Source organism: Mauremys mutica, chromosome 21 (genome assembly GCF_020497125.1).
Source record: "Mauremys mutica isolate MM-2020 ecotype Southern chromosome 21, ASM2049712v1, whole genome shotgun sequence".
NCBI lineage: Eukaryota > Metazoa > Chordata > Testudines > Geoemydidae > Mauremys > Mauremys mutica.
The window spans coordinates 529,545-545,730 of NC_059092.1; the positions used below are offsets into that span (position 1 = coordinate 529,545).

Sequence of the window (16,186 nt, forward strand, 5' to 3'; positions counted from 1 at the left end):
GAGATTTTGTTTTCTTTGAATTTATACACTAGTAGTACAAAGTGCCCCTTCACGGCTCCAGGCACCTTAGCCATATGTTAAAAAATTCAATCACAGTACTACAAACAGAAGTAAATCCAGCAGCTTCCACACAACCAACAGAGGTAAAAGCCATCTACCAGTACCAGCTCTCTCTGCAAACTCCTCCCCCTCCTAAATCTTAGGGAAAAAGAGGGACTTCACAGTGTGCCCAGAAGGGCAACAGATTTGGGCTATTTTGGATAGTAGCGGGAATGAACTCCAGAATTCAGTGCACCTCAAAGACAGCACCCTGCTAAGTGCCTGTTTTCCATACTAAAGGAGCACCAGAGTGAGAACCCTGGCTTCTCACAATTGCAGCCGTGTGGCACAGGAGAGAGGCAGCAGGCCAAAACAACAACTTAAATTCTAGCTAGAAACCCTCAGGCAGCCAGTGTGGAGCCTGTATACCAGGTGCTGTGCTCCCAACAAGAAGCTCCACTGAATAAGCGAGCTTCAGTGTTTTACATCATCTTCAGTTTACAGGTTGATCTAAGGTGTTGGGAGCATTGCAGACATGCTGAGCATAGATCACAGTAACAAGGTTTGCATCAGAGAGAGGTGGTCATAGCTATTTGGCTAGCTGGAAGTGGAAGTGAGCTGTCCTTGTCAAGGCTTCTATATGAGCCAACGAATAGCAGCTGGGGAATCCAACAGCACCTCCAGATTATAAAGCTAGTGACAGGCAAACACCCTCAACAAAGGAAGTGATGTAATCCTTTCCATATCTTCCAAGTGCTTCCCCAAATCTACCTGCACTACTTCACTTTTACCCTTGAACTTCATCCAAATACCTCTCATCTGTGACTCACTCTCTACCAAACAGTGGGTTTGATAGCTCTGGCCAGGTCAGATGAAATACAAGTATATAGGTGGGTTTACTGATAGCACTGCAGCACATGCCTCTTTACTAACCTTCCTAGGAGCCCCATATGCTCACCAAACAAGAAGGACATGAGATGGAGCCCTGCAGAAGAACAGCTTTGGGACAGAACTGACCAAAACTACGCTGAGGGATCTCTCTAAGATAGTGGTCCCCAACCTTTTTGTGGCCAGTAGCACATTCATGTTTTCAGAAGAGTATGGCGGGCGTCAGCAATTTTTCAAGACTTATTTTGTATTTGTACATTAAATACAAAAAACATCATATTTAATATTACATAATATATGAATCCATAAGATAAAAAGGGTAATTTTACATGTAAAAGGTATTAAATTATTCGGCAATTACCCTTTCATCTTACCATGTGAATTTGCTCTTTTTTATCTACCTGTAAGAATAATTAAGGAGTTTTTACAAAATAAATATCATAAACAGTTTTCATCTTATTTATTTTAAAAAAGTAAAATATATTTGGACCAGCAGTTCAACGTTTATTATTCTTACTTTAACATAGAATGAAGCCTGCAGCCCCGGAGTTCTCTGTCCCCGGCAGGCAGGGCCGGCTCCAGGCCCCAGCACGCCAAGCGCATGCTTGGGGCGGCATGCCATGGGGGGCGCTCTGCCGGTCGCCGGGAGGGCGGCAGGCGGCTCTGGTGGACCTCCCGCAGGCGTGCCTGCGGATGCTCCACCAGAGCCACGGGACCAGCGGACTCTCCGCAGGCACATCTGCGCGAGGTCCACCGGAGCCCTGGGACCGGCGACCACCAGAGCGCCCCCCGCGGCGTGCCGCCATGCTTGGGGGCGGCAAAATTGCTAGAGCCGCCCCTGCTGGCAGGGGCGGGGACCGCGGCTTCTCTCCGGCTTCGAAGCCGTAGCCCGGCGCCTGCCGGGGACAGAGAACACCGGCGCCTGCAGCCTGCAGCCCTGGAGAGAAGCCGCGGCCCCACACCTGCCATTGACAGAGAACTCCGGGGCTGCAGGCGCCGGTCTCGGTCCCCGTCAGGCGCCGGGCCGTGGCTTCTCTCCGGCTTAAGCCACGGCCCCGCGCCTGCCGGGGACCAAGAACACGGGCACCTGCAGCCCCGGAGAAGCCGGAGAGAAGCTGAAGCCCCGCGCCTGCCAGGGACAGAGAACACCGGCACCTGCAGCCCTGGAGTTCTCTGTCCCCGACAGAAGCTGTGGCCCAGCACCGCTCCCCTGCTGGGCACTAGGCGGATGCACATAAATGTCCCGGCGGGCGCCATGGCACCCACGGGCACTGCATTGGGGACCACTGCTCTAAGAGATACCTGGTACAAAACCCATCCATCTGCAAAAACAGAGATGACTAAACTGGTCTAAATTCTTCTGGTGCTCAGATACTGCAGTGATGAAAATGCTATAATTGCAGCAGTCATTCAACACAGAACATGATGAGTAACATGACAGAAAGGACAATTCTTAGGAATTGTCTATGTTTTTGCAGCTAGAGAGAGACGCAGGTGTAGGGAAGAGAAGTCACTTCACTAAGATATGTTTTTCTTAGTTTCCTATGAGTAACTCTGACCATTCACTTTTTTGCTGCTGGGGAATTTGCTGTTGGTCTTTTGGTTCGGTCCAAGACTCTTTCCTCAGGCCAGACTCTCTCACCTGGGTTAAAGCAGATTATTTGGGGGCACTTGGGGAATGAAAGGGATTCCCTTTGCTTATCCCTTCTGCCAATTGTATTGTTTCCCCATTTTACTTTTCAAAAATAAACTATAATTTCCCAGTTGGCTCCATGATATTTTGTGTGGAACAAGTTTAATTCCCATGGGACAAAAATAGCCTCATTCTGAGTCTGAAGACTGTACTCCAGTAGATGCATAATATAGAATCTGAATCCCATAGGTGGCTGATGTGTAACATTTCCAAGCTCCAGTCATGCCAGATTTGCTGTACTTCATGTTGAACATGTGAAGGTTTTAGTTGTTAATTCTCTAGTGTTGGGTGGACAAGGAAAATAAGGGCCAGTTTGTAAGGCTTCACTTGGAGAGAAGAAACCCAGAATACTGTGTGCCAGCCCAGCAGGGCTTGCTTCAAAGAGGATATTCTCAGAACGGGTAGAAACTGCCCTACAAAGGAGCAGTGTTTTGGCAGCTGGGATCTGGTACTAGCCCAGGTCCCGGGGACTGTTTTATCTGCCAAAAAAAAAAAAAAATCTGCAGAAACATTTAATTCCTTGCCATCTTCACTCACATAAACATGTACTCATATGCACGCATACATGCATGCCTTTCAGCAACCCAGCTAAGAGAAAAGTGTACTTTCATCTCTTACAACTTTTCTCTCAGATTCAAAGAGCAGAAATACTATTTGGTTATACACAGGACACGCCACACATGCCATATTACTGTTACTGCCTATGCAATCGGCTAACAAGCAGCTAAGAAAAAGGAAAGTTAACAAGAAGTGTCCATGTTATGGTTAGGTTTTTTTCTGATCTTGTAAGTTTCAGTATCTCAGTTCCTTTCCTACTTCCTTTTGTATGCTCAGGTTTACAACATTATATGGATACAGTATATGGATGGAAATATAATTGACTGGAAACACAACTTCGTGTGCGTGACTTGAACAAGTGAGAGAGTGACCAGACAGCAAGTGTGAAAAATCGAGACGGGGGTGAGGGGCAATAGGAGCCTATATAAGAAAAAGACCCAAAAATCGGGACTGTCCCTATAAAATCGGGACATCTGGTCACCCTAACAAGTGACCATCCTAGATCAGCGACTTATAAAAGGATTTAATAATCCTAGAAATTTAGGATTGGAAGGGACCTTGAGAAGTCATCTAGTCCAGTCCCCTGCACTGAGGCAGGACTAAGTATTACCTAGACCAGTGGTCACCAACCTTTTTGTGGCCAGTAGCACATTCATGTTTTCAGAAGAGTATGGCGGGCGCCAACAATTTTTCAAGACTTATTTTGTATTTGTACATTAAATAATATGAAAAACATCATATTTAATATTAAATAATATATGAATCCATAAGATAAAAAGGGTAATTTTACATGTAAAAAGGTATTAATTAAATTATTCGGCAATTACCCTTTCATCTTACCATGTGAATTTGCTCTTTTTTATCTACCTGTAAGAATAATTAAGGAGTTTTTACAAAATAAATATCATAAACAGTTTTCATCTTATTTATTTTAAAAAAGTAAAATATATTTGGACCAGCAGTTCAACGTTTATTATTCTTACTTTAACATAGAATGAAGCCTGCAGCCCCGGAGTTCTCTGTCCCCGGCAGGGGCGGGGCCGCAGCTTCTCTCCGGCTTCGAAGCCGTAGCCCAGCGCCTGCCGGGGACAGAGAACACCGGCGCCTGCAGCCCTGGAGAGAAGCCGCGGCCCCGCACCTGCCATTGACAGAGAACTCCGGGGCTGCAGGCTGCGGGCGCCGGTGTTCTCTGTCCCTGGCAGGCGCAGGGCCCACCTAGTACCCAGCAGGGGAGAGAAGCCGCGGCCCCGCGCCTGCTGGGGACAGAGTACTCTGGGGCTGCAGGCGCTGGCGTTCTCTGTCCATGGCAGGCGCAGGGCTACAGCTTCTCTCCTGCTTCTCCGGGGCTGCAGGCGCCGGTCTTGGTCCCCGTCAGGCGCCGGGCCGTGGCTTCTCTCCGGCTTAAGCCACGGCCCCGTGCCTGCCGGGGACCAAGAACACGGGCGCCTGCAGCCCCGGAGAAGCAGGAGAGAAGCTGTAGCCCTGTGCCTCTCCCATGCTGGGCACTAGACGGGCCCCGCGCCTGCCGGGAACAGAGAACACTGGCGCCACAGCCCCGGAGTTCTCTGTCCCAGGCAGGCACAGGGCTGCGGTTTTTCTCCAGCTTAAGCCGCAGCCCAACACCTTCTGGGGATTGAGAACACTGGTGCCCGCAGCCTGCAGCCCCAGAGAAGCCGGAGAGAAGCTGAAGCCCCGCGCCTGCCAGGGACAGAGAACACCGGCACCTGCAGCCCTGGAGTTCTCTGTCCCCGGCCGGTGCTGGGCCGTGGCTTCTCTCCCCTGCTGGGCACTAGGCGGACACACATAAATGCCCCAGCAGGCGCCATGGCACCCGCGGCCACCGCGTGGGGGACCACTGACCTAGACCATCCCTGACAGGTGTTTGTCTAACCTGCTCTTTAAAACCTCCAGACACAGAGATTCCACATCTCCTTAGTAATTTATAGTTTGAATCAAAACTGGTCAACAGTATAAATTAACTCGTTTACAATGGTTCCTCCTGGTTAGTAAAGATTATTATTAAATATTGAAAGTACAGTAATGTGGTTACTCTTCCTTGTTATTCCACAAGAAGTTCAATAATCAAACTGTAATCAAACAACAACCACCACCACCACCAAAGTGCCTTGTTATCTCATAGGCAAGTATTGCCACTGGAAGCAAAATCTACCAACATAGTGAGGATTCAGAGAATATTTTTGTTTTGAATAATGGTTTTGGAAAAGCTTAAAAAAACTCTCCTACAAAGAATCCCCCAAATTTTCAAACTGACATTTCACATCCACTTTTGCCAGCCACGTGCTTGGGTTTTTTTACCCTCATTAGAGGAGTTGTTTCCTTGCTTTGCATGATGACGTGCACCCTGCTCTTGAATGCCTTTGGCACCCCAGCAAAGAACAGTTTATAGGTGACAAATGCAAGACCTGAGTAGAAAGCAATAAGATATGGGCAAGCTGCCCGATTTCTACATGACGCACTTCATGATTGCTGTAAGAGGCTGCACTCTTCCTGGTGGGAAGACAAAGGACAAAAATTGCTTATGTAGAGTGCTTCCTTCATTAGCTTTCCTTAGAGGATGTGTTGAGTGAATGTTGATGATGCCATTGTCATTGATAGCTCACTGAAGGAGAAGTGTTTGTACTGAGCAGTCAGCACCATCTTAAACAATGAGATCATGCAGCAAAAATCAGACCTAATTGCTGTTTGCAATCTTGGAATGAAAAGGTGCATGAGTCACAGAGGGAGGGAAGAGTTCCTTCAGCCACTTGCATTCCCTGTGGAGGGGGAGAAGGATACATGAATTTGTTAATTTAGTTTTGTCAAACTCTTTTCTATCTCACTCACCCACCCAAACAAACAAAGACAAGTCCAGGAAGTAGGAAATGGGTCACACAGTTGAGGCATCTACAACAGATGTTTTACAAATTGATATATGGCTCCTATATGCACCTACTCACACACTACTACAGATATAGCTCAATGTATGTAAGACATGCCTTACATGGAATGTCCCCATCCTTCTTGTGCCAGTGTTGGTGCACAGAATGGAAACTCTCTTCCATCCATCTCTGCCATTAGCTGCCACTTCCATCTGCTCTATGGTGTTGAAATCAATTCTTCTGTCCTCCCTGCAAAGGGTTCTTCTTAAGGTTTCTCTTGGGTGCTCATGTTTCCTCACACCAGTTGGTTTTCACTTGGCAGCTTCATGTGGGAGTCTGTATGTTGGCACCTGGTGTGTATGCGCCAAATCTGTCCATTGCTTTCTTCTATTGTAGGGGAGATGAACTGCTGGTTAGTGATTTATCAGATCTCTTTGCTGGTGATGAAGTCTGTCCAACCAGTGTACAGAATTTTTCTTAAGCACTTATTTTCATAGGCGTCTAGTTTGCTATCTAACATAGATCTCCAGTTCTTGCTGCCATAACTTAGCACTGAGATCAATAACATCTGAGTTGAACATTCACAGTTTTGTTTTGGAATTTATAGTTTTGATTTCTGTACATTGTTGATTTTAGAGAATGATCTGGATGGCTTTCCAATCCATGATGTCACTTTTTCTTGAGGTCACTGTTGGCTAGTACAGTGCTGCACAGGTAAATGAACGCTTATACTTCCTTAATGTGATCTCTGTGCTGCTCAATACGTCCTTGCATCTTGGACAAATGACCTGTATCTCAAGCTGATGCCGATGTGATTGATCTGTTTTTTATTTTGTCATCTGGTAAATTCCAGTTACAGATAATTTTCAGATAACTCCAGAAGCTACAGTATGAAAGATCAACCTCATTAGTAAAGACAAAAGGAAACTGAAAAGTCCTAGTATCAACTGATCAGAGCTCACTTTGTTTTTCCAGAGCGTTGGAAGGCAGGAAAACTATGTTCAGGGACACTGTGCCTGAACTGGGATGGCCATTTTTGTAGACCTGAATGCAAGCTCATGTTCTCAACATCACCCGAACCAAAGGTTCACAGCATAAATATATGTCAGTTTATGACATTAATATCTGTATACGGGGTGTGTGATGCTTGAAAGAACACCTGGCCCCTTCCCAGAGGAGTTCATAATCTAGAAGGAAAAGACAGGTGTGACTGCAAGGAGAGGTGACATGAGACAAGGTAGATGAATGGATGCAGGAACACCAAGAATAATGTCATGAGGCTGCTTGTTTTGCATGGTACCCCCAATGTTAGCTTTAAAAAGAAAAAAAGATAGCCAGCTAGAGAGTAGCACATTATCTAATACAAGATCAAGTAAATTTCTTTAAAGGAGGGAAACAGGTGGTAGGTAAGCTAGAAAGGAGGTCAGTGCTGCTCACAGGCTAGTAAAAGAGCTACATTTAACACTTCCCAAACTAGTTTATATGTATTGAGCGAGTCTCCACTTAACCGTAAAGGAAGATCAAAGTTATGCTCCTGCTGCCAAGGCAATTCTCTAGGGCAATATTGGAAAAGGCCTTTGCAAATGGGAAAAAATAAACAGACATGAAATCTATGGGAAAAACACCAGCATCTTGAACTCAGCTCAGCTTTAATTTACAAAGAAAACAACTGGATGGAAGTTTTAATCTCCTCTCTTCTCACTCTCCTGGCACGAGAACCCCCAACACAACATGACAACTCATCCATCCAACTCACAAAAGGCAAAAAAACAAAACATTTCATATCAGATGCTCTGCGTCAAGCTTGCTAAGGCTCATAAATCAGCCATCTCACTGCCCTGGTCATTTCAACCAATGTCTGACCCTTTCATTAACTCGTGATTTATAACTGGAAGTTATTTTTTATGCCAGATTTATAAACTTACTGTGCCTGGTTTGATATAATATCCACTTTGTACACCATGCAATGAGACAGTAAATTTATTGGCTATGAACTGTTACCTTGAAAAATGACATCAATGCAAAGTGGTTTCCATTTAGAATCAATGGGCAATAAAGTCATTGGATTTTTTTTTTTGGATGATGATATTGATGAGGTCATGAGTGGCTATATAATGGTTGAAATTGGGAGGAGAAGCACCAGTCAGATAGCGGTTCTGCACGACGGGGTCAACAAAGACGAATTATATTCACGCAGCAACAATGCATAGGCTGGTATTCTGCTGTCTCTTTATCATCAGCCTCTCATGTCCTCTCTTGTCTCTCCCCATTATCGACTCCAGAGAGGTGTCCTATCAGCTCTCAGGTAAGACTTTTTTTGCTTTTAGTGGTCAGGAGCTTAGTAGGGCACTGGACAGTAATGTCGGATGAGTAACCGAAAAATTCTTTCAGAAAGGACCTTTTCTCATCTGTGTTCTTCAGCTGTGGCAAAAAGCAGGTGTTTCTTCATGATGCTAGAGGCACAATTGGAATCAGCAGGTCAGTGTAAGTCCTCAGAAAATTGAGAGGTTGGGTGCCCTAAATATCCCTTGCTATTGCCTTCAGATCCTGAATGCAAGCTCTCTGAACCCTGCACCATGAAATGTGAGCTAGCTAACATTTGATTCTCCATTTAGAGTAGCCTGGCTGCATGGCCAGTTCCTCTGGCTGTACTTTAAGACGACTTATTCATTATTTTTTAAATTAAAAAATACCTAGAAGTGGGAGTGGTACTGCAGAAATTAATGCAGTAACCACTCCCATCTTGGAGTTGAGAACAGTCCAATTTTGGCTTAAGTTAGCAGTGAAAATGAGTTTAGCTGTTTCACATTTAGTATCCTGGTAGAGAGTTGCTCACACTAAGGAGACTTCATTCAGTTTACAAAGAGAAGAAGTTTCTGCTTGGGGAATCCAAGGTTTAGAAAAGTAAAGGTACAGTAGGTCAGGACTGAAGGGGAAAGGTAAAACAGGATAGGGGGTCCAAAAACAGAATAGAGAGGATACCATATAGTCAGGATTGAAGTGTATGAACTCAACTCTGAGCCAGGGCTCAGGACTGAAAGATCAGGGAATGCTGCAGGTCAGAAAGCTGTGCACAAAGAAGGGACTGTGCCCAACTGCCCTCTACTTAAGTAATTCATGGTCTTTTGTTGCAGACACTGCTGCTAATTAGTTTACAAAGTCTGATAGACACTAAAGTGTTTTTCTAAATATTAGTAAGTCCAAAATTTAAACAAGTGTCTTTACAAACCTACTGTGTAATTGCAGTCAGTTTACAGCCAGCTGTCATTCAATCCAGACATCATTCACTGTATGATGAGATGGACGAGCTGGCAGTAACCAGTAATATCAACTGCATTTGTTTGGAGGCATGCATTAAGCTTATTAAAGCTTCTCTACTAATTAAAAAGCCCCTCTAGAGAACAAAAGACAAAAATCAGGAGTCTATATTTTTATCTCAAACCAAAGGTGTATATCGGCATTGCTAGGGAGAGGCAAAGTATATTAGAATAACTGTGCGAAATGTCTCAGCATATTGCATATGGAGGTAACTGTTTATCATGCAAAGACATTTCTGAAACTTCCCAGTGACTTCTGCAACTGTCCCTATGCACAGTTACTAGGCAAACTACAGTATTCACTTATGGCCAAGGATTTAAAAAAAATCCCCTCCCCTCCCCCGATATTTTGTTTTCATTACAATGTTTTAAAATTTAATTTAAATAAAAGAAGGGGTTTGTGGGGAAATCAAAAGCAGAGAAGTAATACCTATGATCCATTATATTGTCTCTAAATCAGCCAGCTATTTCAGGGTGCTAAAAGACCCCAGCTTGTATTCATGTAGGTTCTCCTGAAATGGTGTCACAAAGTTCTAGAAATCATTATCTTGTTAAATCCACCTTCCTTTCCTTTCAGACAGTCGCATCTTGGTTTTGTAGCCTGTCCAGTTCATCTGAGCAGTAGCCACATGCAGCTCCATGTAATCATTTGGCAGACGGCCACTTTCTCACTGTGTTTTTTAGCATTGCAGACATCCCAAACAGCAGTAGTTTCTGTGCTTGGGGCTGTAGGTACCCAGGGCCCCAAACCAATGGGTGACTTCTTGGGCAGATCTGTTAGAGCAGTGAGAATAGAGACTGTACAGATGTAACATCAGGAGGGTGACTCAGGTGCCCAAAGAGGCAATCACCACCTTTTTCTCATTCATTAAATAAAGGTCAGTGATTAACTACTGGTGCCTTCTGACATCTTCAAAACATGGGGCCCACAGTCCTGTTCAGGAGCCAGCTGACTGAATGGATGTTACCCAAAAGGAAACAGGGTCCTGAGGCAGGTGTCATCCCATACAGGCTCTGACGTCTTCTTTAAATATCTTCTTCTACCAACAGCAGATGAAGATACAAGATTAAATGTGGAGCGATTGGACAGCTTGGGGAGAGCGTCTCTGCTTCAGACTCTGCCAAGACTCCTGGGGGCACAAACTGAGGACACTCCCAGCAAAGAAGGTAAAGCTCTCCCACGCACTTTACACATAGAACTTTTCCAAGGTACAGAATACCAAGGGTCCCTTCTGAAAATTCACCTGCTTTGAGCAGCAAGAAATAAGAAACATCTTGCAATATGAATCTGCCTGGAGGGTGCACATTGTCAAAGCAGCTGAAGTTCACTGTCTGCAGAGAACCCAAACCCCACCAGCAGGAACATTTTAAGTCGGAGGGAGAATCAAAGGTACATCAGGTACAATCCCATTAAGAACTCATTAACAGTGAAAGGAAGTTGCAGCCCTCTAAGTCAGTGTGAGTCTGAAAAAAAGTCTGTTGAACTTCATACTGATGTTGAGTGGCTGTTGATGACTAAAAGGCAAGGAACTCCTCTAGGCAAGACAGGGACTTGGTCTGGGAGTGGGTAACTGAGCCATGCAAATATCACAATCTGTTGAAATGCAGCAGCGTTTTCAGAAAATGCAGAATCTACAGCCATAAATGACAATGACTTATGCGGGAGAGAGGTTCCTTACAGGTAAGATTAAGTAAGTGCTGCAGCCCCGCTATCATACACCCATCAGGAATAATGTGCTATGACAAGGACTGACCCTACATCAGAAGGAACAGTTGGTATTTGATCTTCTTAACGTCTGTTTTACCTCTGCGGGTTCTATTTTGGCAATCAGAAGTGACATGCATAGTCTCTCCATTTCTAAATTAAGAAGCATTTCATACTTGTTTTTCCAGGTCTCAGCCCTAGCAACTACAATCCAGGGGAAAATGTGAAAGAGGTAAGTGAATGACTAGCTATTGTCAAAATAAGAAACTGGAAACCTACATTTTAGATTAAGGAGAAGTGGTTAGTAGGACACCCTTTAAAGACCCATTTAACTTAAAAATAGTTTAGATCAAAGTATGACCCATCTTTCTGTAGCAGAAAAAGGATATTGAAAGATGACAGAAAACTGCTAATTTGCATAATTTTAAAAATATTTCCAAGGCCATAGTAACACAGATTTGGCAGAAATTGAAGCATTTCAGCATAACTTTAAAATTCCAGCCCTCTCCTGAAAAACTGGCTTCCAAATAAAAGGCCAGTTCCAGTCTCTACAGGCCTGGCTAAAGAGTGTGTATGGATATGGGTGAGAGTCAATAAGTATGTCACTTTTCCCACTGCAACGTGTGCAACATTAGCACAATGATACTAGGCTAATTGATAATACAAAATAATTACTATTTACCATATATCGATCCTTTAAAGATTAAGGCAGGGAGTTTGATTAGCATTTTGGATCACAGATGGATATTGGGCTGTCTGTCTTCCCGGGGTAGTCAGAATATGGGGCCACAGGGCCCGGTGTGAGATGGCAGAGGGACTGCATCTCATTGTAAGCATTTTTCAGAGGATTAATCCGATTTCCCACTCACTAACCTGCATGCTGTTGCTTGATTTTAGGCTGTCTATGGAAGTCACCCTCGACTTGCTTTGCTGAGCCGCCTGCTGGCCAAAGACAGGAAACAGAATAAAAAACGTGGGAACCTCTCTGAGTGCTTCTGGAAATATTGTGTGTAGCCTGGGGCGGTGGGGTGGAGGACAAACTCTTTCCTGATCCTGGCTGCTTAATTTATAAAGATGTTAATAACTGTCTTGGAAACATGTACATAGATTTGCTTGTTTTAACATGAGGAGAATAAAGAAATGTGAAGCTGACTCTTAACTCTACATTCCACGCTGTTTGGAGATTAATAAATCCTCTATGTTTTGCAAATAACCCGTGAGCAATGAGTTATTTTCCTTCAGAGATTCCATTTCTCTTGGGTACTAAGTGATGGGGCAAGAAGGGGAAAACAGATGGCTGGTGAGGGACCAGTCTGGGAAATTAGGAATTCTATAGGATTGTCTCTCTAAGCAGAGGGATGGATGAACCAGCACTATGCCACACTAGTTTGCATAGTCTTTCATATAAATTGTATCTCCAAATGTGTTAATATAGTAACAGATCAGTAATAGCAAAGAGAGAATAATTATATGGATCACCCCCAAAAGGAATCTGAGGGGGAGCAGACTACCAGAGGTGGTGAGGATGGGAGTGAGCTGAGGCGAACTGATGAAAAGGTGGGGGACATGGGAACCTGACCTAATGCATATTAGAAAACAGAGCAATTTCTTACAGCAGGCAATTGCTTTGCCTTCCAGGCCTCTCTGCTTTCACTCACCCAGCACACACTCTAACCCCTGCCCAGCACACTGGGGATGTAAGGGGCATTCACTGGCAAGAGGTATTAGGATGGTGTCTGACATTTATGCAGCCTCATTTCAGGTCTGGCTCTGCAGGATTTTGTATAACACAATAGCTGACTTGCATGAGAGCCCACCAACACCACTGGACAGCAGCCCCCCCCCCCACCTCTCCCCCATGCTGCTGATTACAGAAGGGCTGGAGAGGCTTTGTCTGGGGACACAACCAGCCTTGTCAGTGGCAGGATTCACTGAATTACATGGGTGGTTCTCCAACTGTCACAGCAGGGAAGCCTGTTAGCGAAAGATCTTCTAGAGAACTGCTCCCATGGGTTTGTCTTCTTATAATGCTTGTCACCTGTACCAGGTGTTATACAGAGAACAGTACTGTTCAAACCCAAAGGTGAGAAGAAGTTACTCACCTCGTGCAGTAACAATGGTTCTTTGTGATGTCTCTCTCTATGGGTGCTCCACTGTAGGTGTGCTTGCGTCTCTGCGCTGCTGATCAGCGAACTTTGGTAGCAGTGTCTGTTATGCCTGCACAGGCACTCTCTCTCCTCGTGCCCTGCCACAAGGCTAGCCAGAGCACATGGGCTAACCCCGCCCCCACCCAGTTTCTTCTCTACTGCAGAGTCATTGACAAGAACTCGGACCTCGAGGGTTGTGGAACACCCATAGAGGGAAACATCTCAAAGAACAATTGTTACTGCACAAGGTGATTAACAACTACTACTTCTTCAAGTAGCAGCCTCATGGGTGCGCCATTGTGGGTGACTCCCAAGCAGTATCCCTAATGGAGGAGATAGGGAGGTAAAATGGATGGAATATGCATTGTGAACAACTTCCAGGACCTCTTGTTCCAATGTTATGCGTGCCCAGGTGCTGTGGAACTTTGCAAGGCAGTAGCCAAATGCGTAGGAAGCAGTGGTCAGCTATAGTGGTTGGGGAGAGTGGTCTCTCGATACTTCGACCAACATGTCAAAATTGGTGTTTGGAGATGGGCCAGATGATTTTTGCCTAGGAAATTTAGATTTCTTCTTCTGAGGTTTGCATTAGTGCTCCGTCGGGTGTTAGGAGGTGAGTGGCTTGTGTTGGGGCTGCAGAACAAATTTTCTCTTTTGTCCAGGTGTATAGATCCCAATGAGTGGCAAGCAGCCCGAGAGGCTTTTAGGATATGAAGAGAGGCATCCGTCTTTGCTACAAAGAGCTTGGTGTCTTCAAAGGGAAGGTCATCGACAGTCAACTGCACCTCTTGAGGGAAGCCTGAAAGGTGTAGCCATGATGCATATCAATAACCATCGCTGTGGAGACGGACCGGGCCACTGTGTCGGCTCCATCGAGGACAGACTGTAGCACTGTCTTGGCTAATAGCTGTCCCTTCTGGCTGACAGCTTTGAACTGTTCACTCTGTGACTCAGGAAGCTGAGCAATGAAGTTGCTAAGTTTCGAATAGTTGACAGTCATATTTCAACGTTAAGTCTTGATATTTAGTGATTCGAAACTGTAGCGTAGCCAAGAAATAGGCCTTCCTACCAAATAGGTCGAAATGTTTCCAATCCCTGTCATAGGGAGTGAACCTCATTTGGCGCTGATGGCCCCACGTGTTCACAGCGCCCATGACACTGGAGTTTGGGGGAGGGTGGGAGAAGAGGAATTCTCTCTCCGTAGCTGGGACTTTTTTTATTATTATTATTATTATTATTGGTTTGCTTGCAAGTAGGTGTCAGTAAAAACAATGAGCCTTCTTGTGGCACCTTAGAGACTAACAAATGTATTTGGGCATAAGCTTTCGTGGGATATAACCCACTTCATCAGATGCAAGGTAGATGCCACTGATGCTGGGGTCTGCCATGTGGTTTTTGCAGGCTCCAAGAGAGCGTCATTAATAGGAAGGGCTATTTTAGAGGATGAGGAGGAATGTAATAAGTCAAGGAGCTTGTGATGGGTGTCCTTGACATCTTCCAACAGTATCTGCAACTTGCTTTGCTAGGTCCTGAAAAAGCTGTAAGTTATAGGCCAACGCTAGTGGCGGAGGCATGACCACCTCATCTAGGTAGGAGGAGGAGGAGATGTTGGTTCTCAGAGTCACCTCTTCCTCAGTGCCACACTCCGCTTCCTCCACAATCTCCTCTGGAGGTTCTAGATGCTGTGGCCGAGGGGGAATGTCTTGGGTGTTCACAGGGAACGCTAGAAGCTCCTGGTTCTCCATTGCCCTGCATATAAAATGTGAACAGCCACTGCTCCCGTCTCCCACCTGAGCTCATTTCACATCCACTCCTCAGGCTGATGAGACACATCTCAACAGATCTTTGGGCTTTTCCTTTCATAATAATTGCCATGCCTGAGTCCAGGCTACCGTCTGCCTGAAATGACTTTCACAATGTTATTTTGTTCATCTGTCCTCTACCCTTGTCTCATTTAATTCACTCCCTTGGGAGCACTGTTCAAAAGCCACATTAAAATAACTCCTGGGGCTAAGAAAACATGTCCCTGCCACCCTCCAAATCACTATACTTATGTATTGTATCCCTTCCCCTTCATCTCACTAAGCTCTTTGGGAAGAGTCTGACTCTAGTCTGGAGAGTGGCTAACATTTCGATATGTTTGCAATACAAACAATACATAATCCTATTGATGCACTGCACAGGGCCAGGGCTGCCCAGAGGATTCAGGGGGCCTGGGGCAAAGCAATTTCAGGGGCCCCTTCCATAAAAAAAAGTTGCAATACTATATTCTTGGGGGGGGGCCCTGTGGGGCCCGGGGCAAATTGTCCCACTTATCCCCCCAGCGGCCCTGCACAGGGCTGCATTTCAGCAGCCCTCATGGGCAGAGTTTGTGAAGTGCCCTGAAGTGAACCTTGAGGATGACAAGTGCTATGTAATCTTATTAGTAAACAGGACGAGCACTGCAGAACTCAGGCCCTTCCTTAAGGCAGGAATTATCTCACAGAAAAACCCCACTGGAGCTCTGCTATGGTTTCTCCTGTAGTATCCAAACTGAGCCCACTAGGATGAAAGTTAGCTTTGACGTTCAGCCCCTTGATGCTGGTGATTCAATGTGCAGGTTTTGTGCATAAAGGCATGTCTTGACACCTTCCATTGAATTAGCAAGAGGCGGCCACTGTTCAGAACACTTAGGACCCAAGCTATGGTAGTGTCCCACAGCCATGTCTTGTTCCATTATAGCCAGTGAGGTTTCTTGTACAATTTATTTGCATGTTAGTACCCAGAATTTTTTTTCAGCTGAAAGCTATTTCTTGGCAGTGCTTTTGTCTGTGTCTTCAGAGCACAAAGTCTGAGTTGCCTTTGGGTGTGGGCACTGTGGGTGCTGCCTGAGAGTCCAGTGGAAAGATTTCAGGGAGCCCTGCCTTCTTTAGTAGATGCGTCGTATAAAAGGCACAAATAGAGCTCCAGTAAATCTTGAGTTA

At 45.2% G+C, this 16,186-nt stretch overlaps 1 protein-coding gene and 1 long non-coding RNA gene across 8 annotated transcripts in view; one reads left to right on the top strand and one right to left on the bottom strand.

The window, feature by feature from the left end:
* Positions 1-16,186, bottom strand: part of LOC123354210 — a 53,418-nt gene that overhangs the window by 34,344 nt on the left and 2,888 nt on the right. The window lies entirely within an intron of this gene.
* UTS2 (urotensin 2) lies at positions 8,157-12,093 on the top strand. Its single transcript, XM_044995984.1, is given in 5 exon segments — positions 8,157-8,237; positions 8,239-8,362; positions 10,425-10,541; positions 11,268-11,311; positions 11,977-12,093. Coding segments are annotated over 5 exon segments (483 nt in total).